Here is a 6,233-nt window from a genome sequence, read left to right as displayed (position 1 = left end):
TGAATTATAACTCATTAACCGAGGTTATAACTCGTTAACTCAGAGAACGGCAACAACTCAATAGCGCAACTCAACACAGTGTTACACAGGCCTACTTTTTTCGTATCTGCAATCATTTGGAAGCCAAACAGTTTTATGCCAATTGAACAATCCGGTGATTTTGGTCATCGATCGCCAGCATTTTCAAGGGTGAAAACATTCTATTAGCAGGGCAGTAAAAACCGGAAAACCAGCAATTTTGTAATAGTTTCAACAGGGGTTTGGATGGAAAGTCGAACACATATTTTATTCCGACTTTTGACTTTTGTTTAATGCTATGCAATAAATACAGTTTATTGAATTTTGTTTCGCTTAAAAGTGAGATATTTTTAGTCCTGGAGATATTAACTTGGAACGCAGCAGCCTCTATGCCATCGTGCATCTCCCACAAGCTGCTGTGTGCGAGTGAGAGACCCGTTGGAAGCTACGTCTCGCAATGAGAAAAGCGGTCATAATTTATAAAAATTGAACTCTGCTTCTATAATTCTGAATTCGTTCTGCTTCTAATGTATGTTGTTTGCATGTGAAATTGCTCAAAACTTCCATCCTTATGCCAGACACGTGGCTGCTTTCGCTGTTCAATCCACACCCATGTGGGCGTTGTTAAGTGTATGAATCTTGAACAGTCAGGACGATTTCCAGATTGAAGCATTTGAAGGTCCAGGAGCGTTCCATTGGGACAACCCGAACGTCTGGCAGTACGAAACAACATGCCTGTCCGGCCCTATGCCGTATAACTTGTGCACGACGTGCGCCAAGAGACCTTTTGTGTCGCGGATCTTCAACTGCCAAGACTCGTCTGAAGAGGAAACGTGCAGCTTCCAGACGGTGCCGCAAACATCAGACGACGGATGCGGCCTGAGGAACATGTTCGCATCGTTGGCCTACTGGGAACCTGCCAGCGACAACTCCACCTACTGGTACCCGGCCAGAAGAAGCATGGATTACGGCCCGTACGAGTTCACGATGTGGGGCGGATGGTACGGGCTGAACGTCCTGGATAATATCACGATTGAACGCGCCGATCAGTCGAACGTTTTCCAGAAGGACTGTCTGGTTTATGATGGAATCGGGGGACTCGTTAGTCCGGAGTTTTGCCAGGCGATGCACAGGCATAATTGTTCAGTGGGGATGTTCGAAAAGGATGACTTTTGCCTGTCCAGTCCCTGTGTCTCTTGTTGGAACAACGATTTTTGCGTCACGGATCATTCCATGTGTCCTCGACGGGCCCCGGAGGGTTGGAACCGCTATGATCCTTCGCCTCTATGTGGGTCCTGCCAGCGGCAGTTCAATTACTGCTCCAGACAAGTGGATATGGTGCTGTCCTTCAACCGGTTCCTCTATCTGACTGTCTACTATCCAGAGTGTCTCTATAGGCGCGGCCATCCAGAGTTTATCTACTGCTTCACTGATGCGGGCGACGAGCTGAGGAAGCGAGTGCGCGTCAAGGTGGTTTATCGGCACATTGTGCAGCATCCGCCCAGCCCCAATAACTTCATCGTTTATCAGCTGACTCGTGAAAGGCACGTGGGGCAGTACTGGTGCGAAGCACGCGGGTCCAGGGATGAAGATCGCGAATACCAATCCAACACCTTGATTGCCTACGAGGCCTTGGCAGGAAGTGAGTTTGCGGTGCGGCTAAAGATCCATCAAGTCTGCAACTTCACCGACTGCAGTTCCCTCAACCAGCTCAACCTGCTGATCGACGACGTGAAGCAGCCCCTGCAAAGGTTCGCTAAAGTGCGGCTAATGAAGGTGGAGGAATTCGCCAGAGGCTCCTATGCCGACTTGGTGGTGCATGCCAGCACTTACAACCCGCGGCCGGGGGTGGTGGCCGATTTCCTCCAGCTGCAGGAGCTGCTGCAGAGCTATCCCGAGCACATAGAGGTGGAGTATGTGAGGAGCAGTGACTACTGCCTGCCGGGAGTTTACCGCAACTTAACTTGGCCGTTTGCGCGTCGCTTTCGTACAGTTCTCCCCTCGGAGATCTGCCTCCAAGCTGACGGTTCTCCGGTTTCCCGGTTCTGCGACGGCGATTTCCTCCATGGCTTGCACTGGAGGGAAATTTACGGCAACTGTTCCGCGGAGCGCGATCTAAACCAGGACACCTTGTTGTTGCAGTCCTACCTCAACCTCTCCATCTCCCAGACGGTTTTCCAGAACGTCACTGATATTGTGAGCACCTCTCAGCTGACTATGATTGATCTATACATAGTGTCGCAGTTTCTGGATAAGTCCTCCCAGTTGAGCGTCAACAGCTCGGTTCTGGATGGGTTGCTCAATGTCTTGGACGCTCTGCTGGACAAGGACCTGAATCTGCTCTTCACCGCTCAGGAGACTCTGAATGTAACCGACTCCTATCTGAGAGCCAGCGAGCTTCTGGTGCTCAACATGTCCGAGCCTTCGAGCTTGTTGAAGGACAAAGTGATTGTCCACTCGTTCAACCCGATTGCTCAGAATGTGTCGGGATTTGTGCTCTATCGGAATCACTCAATTCGGGACATTCAGGTTTCCAGCGGGTTTGAGGGCATTGAGGACTTGGAGGAGGTGACGCTGGCGCTGAACATTTCCACCAGTGATATTGATGAGATAGTGGCTAGCAACTTGACCAATGCCACTGTGGTTGCGTTGATTTACTTGAATGATAAGTTCTTTCCGTCCAACACGCGCAATGTGGCTGATTTGGTGGTGAATTTGAATATCCCCAACTATGAGAATTACCTGCAGAGCCCCGTTCCTCTGCTGGTGAACGCGCAGGGGCGGTCCTTTCTGAATTGCGCCTTTTGGGATTATGGGGATTTGAGGGAGCCGAAGCGAGGAAATTGGTCATCATCCGGCAGTAGTTATGAGGGCACTTTCAACAACCAAACTAACCTGCATGTTTGCTCGTACACTCACCTCACTCATCTGGCTTTGTTGGTGCTGAACAAGCAGAACGATGAGTCGATTGAAGGCACCAACGATCAGATTCTGAGCGTGATCACCGCAATGGGGAGTCTTCTGAGTCTATTCGGGATATTGGGGATCTTCCTCACTTCCTGCCTGTTCAGGTCTTGGAGGGACAAATCTGGGACACAGATTCTGCTCCATCTTTCCGTGGCTACTTTGCTGGAAATCATCTTCATGTACATGAACGCTTCGAAGCTGTTCGCCTGTCCGGTGGCCGGCTGCATTCTTCAGTATGTGATCATCAGCAAGTTCGCCTGGATGCTCATCTACGCCTTCTGCCAGTATTTGAGGTTCGTTCGGGTGTTCGGCCCCATGCCGAACCATCTGCTTCTCAAGTCCATCGTCTTCGGTTGGGGCTTCGGAGTGGTTCCTTCTGCCTATGTGGTGATTTCCAATCCGAGCACCTACTATAGAGAGCGCTTCTGTTACCCGAACGGTCTTTACCTCTTTCTCGGCCTCTACCTACCGGTAGTCGCGGCTCTTCTCATCAATTGCTGCGTTTTTTGCAAAATAATGTTCGAATTGACGCGCGGCAAACTGGATAAATTTCACTCGCGGCGCGCCACCATCCAGCACATTAAGCTGGCTGTTTTGCTGTTCTCTGTGCTGGGTATTCCCTGGCTTTTTGGCCTCATTTCCAATTTCATCCCCTGGGACTGGCTGAAAGTAATTTGCGTCTACATTTTCACAGTCGGTTCCATCTTCCAAGGCTTCCTCATGTTTTTGTTCTACGTGATCTTCAACAAGGAGACCAGAGAGGGCTGGAAACGATTGTTTCTGGATCAGCGCAATTATCAGGCGTTTCCTTCGAAGAAAGCCACTTCCATATCCAGTGTCTCTTGATTGGAAAATGTTCCAAAAAAGCAGCTATTTTTTATAATTTTCATTGGTGGTGTTTCATTTAAGAGCGAATTTTGGATCGGTGGAGAAACAAACGGCAACAAAAATCCATCGGCAATTAAAAAACCGGCTTCTGTTTTTTTACCGATTTGAAATGTCTTATGGTGCTTTCCATTAACATCCCTTGCTTATCACTGATTTTCTTCAAGGGTTATGGATCATAAACTTACTTCTCTGGATTTCCGCAAGGAAAACAGAATTAATCCAGTGACTTCAGTTGATGGTCTGAAGTATTTTGCTGTTAAAAATACAATTTTCTTTCGCGAATTAAGCTAGTAGGTAATGCATATTTTGTACAATTGTAATGTGTTTATATGACGCAATAAAGAAATATACGTACGAGTGGTCGTAATTTGAGTTTTCTGTGCAATTTCCTGAGGAATTTTGCGACGATAACTCAAGCAGGAATTTTTGGTTGCAGTTTTCCCGATGTGAAGCCGAGACCATCGCCTGACAGTAGTTTTTCCATGACTGCAGGTGATTTTCTCGAAGTGTACACAACGAAAGAGGAGTGGGATTGTGTAGCGACGTGCTTCTTTATCGATTGTGCCCCAAATGTGGTGCAATTCATAGAAACGATATTCGAAATATTGAAACCTGGCGGCCTGTGGATCAATCTGGGTCCTCTGCTCTACCACTATGCGGACGTGCGGAACGAGAAGAGCATCGAGCCCAGCTTTAAGGTCGTCTGCGACGTGATCCAAAAGGTGGGTTTTCGCATGGAAAAATGTGAAACGGGAGTGAAAACCAGATATTGCCAAAACCCGTTTTCGATGGTTCAGTACGAGTACGACAGCGTTTTCTTCGTGTGCAGAAAACCGACCATTCCCGCCACCGAAACGCTTTAGTTTCAATTGAATTCACTTTTCATCTCATTACTACTAGTTCATTTAGGTCAATTCAATTCTGGCAATTTGTATGGCCCCTTATGTTGCATTAAGTGATTACAATAAGTGATATTTGAGAGGAAACAATAAAATATAAATAAAGGGTTTATTGAAAATAGCTGAGATAAACTAAACACTTCCAGCGGAATATAGCATAGACAGACCCATTGCGCCAAACCAGACAACTATTCAGATAATTAAAGAATTAAACAAAAAACATGGGAAAATCTTTCCGGATCGTGTCCAAAATTTGGACTTTCTGAAATTCATCTCGAAGACGCGACATATTCAGTTGGTCGTTTTCAATGTAGACTCTTCCTCTGGCTGCTGCCAAATGCGCATAATAGGTCGGCGCTGGATAACTGACCGATCGGGTGCATCTGGTAAACATGTGGCACAAATAGTAGGCCAACTGCTCAATCTGATCGTTAGTCATATCGTTGTCGTCCCACAGAGTGACATACTTGGTCGGTTTGGCCACACCCTGTATACTGGCATGGGACACCAGGTAGAAATCCTGCATGTATGGATGGGCGATTTCAGTGTCCACACAAGTTCCTGGCAAAAACGTCATTTTTAATGGGGCTCTTAATGAGTTCTTGAGTCTTCTACATTAGAGTCTGTTCATTTTCTAGCTAACTTTCTATAGGTGCAATGGTCCCACAAAACTAATCGAGGGAAAGACGTTATGACCACCACTCAGCTATTTTCCACTGTTTATGCGAAACGCCCTTTAAAAGTTGTAAAGATCACTGAATTGCCTTTCACTTTTTTAAGGTCGGGATTTCTCATAAAGCTAATTAATGCGAATACAGTTTCGGAGATCGAAAAAACGATCGCGACTACTCACTACAGTTTCTGAGAAAGTTTTGAGACGCCCTGTTGATAGTACATTCGTACAGTCTGTACGTTATAACTTTGGTCGCACGTCATCAATCGTCGGTCGAGCGTTGTTGCCATACCCGCCATAAATTCTTCGCAGTATTAAATTATCTCAACGCTTTTGCTGATTATTATTTATGGATAAATGGTTTATTTGAAAAGTACAAATATTGCGTCAACGTCAAAAGTCATGGACAAGGATAAAATTTCCCATGAATCTACGATAGATTTCGGCAGCATTGCAATTTTAGCCAACTATAATAATTTTGATTTGAATTTTGAAAATGAACATAAATAATCAACATCGCTTTAAATTAGGTAGTTTTCTAAAGTTCTTTCGCATTTTCTGATTGCTTGAGGTTCTCTAATGCCCAAAACACAACAAACGAATTCGCCTTATCCCACACATTTCATGCCAAGGGCGGATCCAGGGGGGGGGGTCATGGGGGTCATGGCCCCCCATTCAATTCTCTATCCAACAATGCCAAAACGAATTCTGTGGCTCGAATGGTTCTTGAGAAACTTCGAATAAAGGCCATTTAGTTACCTCTGGAATGATGTAAAAACGAGCGTTCT

General features: G+C 46.2%; 3 protein-coding genes across 25 annotated transcripts in view; 2 read left to right on the top strand and 1 right to left on the bottom strand.

Moving 5' to 3' along the window:
- LOC109543533 (adhesion G-protein coupled receptor G4) overlaps positions 1-4,227 on the top strand; it is a 7,797-nt gene extending 3,570 nt beyond the window's left edge. For both annotated transcript variants that reach the window (XM_048661905.1, XM_019913301.2), the window contains one exon: positions 682-4,227. In XM_048661905.1, coding sequence (XP_048517862.1) covers positions 766-3,831 — 3,066 coding nt within the window. In that variant the 5' untranslated portion in view covers positions 682-765 and the 3' untranslated portion in view covers positions 3,832-4,227. The remainder of the gene's footprint in view (positions 1-681) is intronic.
- Positions 1-4,893, top strand: part of LOC109543539 (carnosine N-methyltransferase) — a 10,190-nt gene extending 5,297 nt beyond the window's left edge. For both annotated transcript variants that reach the window (XM_019913310.2, XM_048661907.1), the window contains one exon: positions 4,310-4,893. In XM_019913310.2, the coding sequence (XP_019768869.1) occupies positions 4,310-4,736 (427 nt within the window). In that variant the 3' untranslated portion in view covers positions 4,737-4,893. The remainder of the gene's footprint in view (positions 1-4,309) is intronic.
- The window catches only part of LOC109543529 (protein argonaute-2), an 11,564-nt gene continuing 10,198 nt past the window's right edge, over positions 4,868-6,233 (bottom strand). For all 21 annotated transcript variants that reach the window (XM_048661887.1, XM_048661885.1, XM_048661891.1 and 18 more), the window contains one exon: positions 4,868-5,333. In XM_048661887.1, the coding sequence (XP_048517844.1) occupies positions 4,981-5,333 (353 nt within the window). In that variant the 3' untranslated portion in view covers positions 4,868-4,980. The remainder of the gene's footprint in view (positions 5,334-6,233) is intronic.

Source organism: Dendroctonus ponderosae, unplaced genomic scaffold (assembly GCF_020466585.1).
Source record: "Dendroctonus ponderosae isolate FM_Combo_2020 unplaced genomic scaffold, Dpon_F_20191213v2 Dpon_F_20191213_10, whole genome shotgun sequence".
NCBI lineage: Eukaryota > Metazoa > Arthropoda > Insecta > Coleoptera > Curculionidae > Dendroctonus > Dendroctonus ponderosae.
The sequence above is the reverse complement of the archived record's forward strand: the minus strand, read 5'-3'. Positions and strand labels throughout refer to the sequence as shown.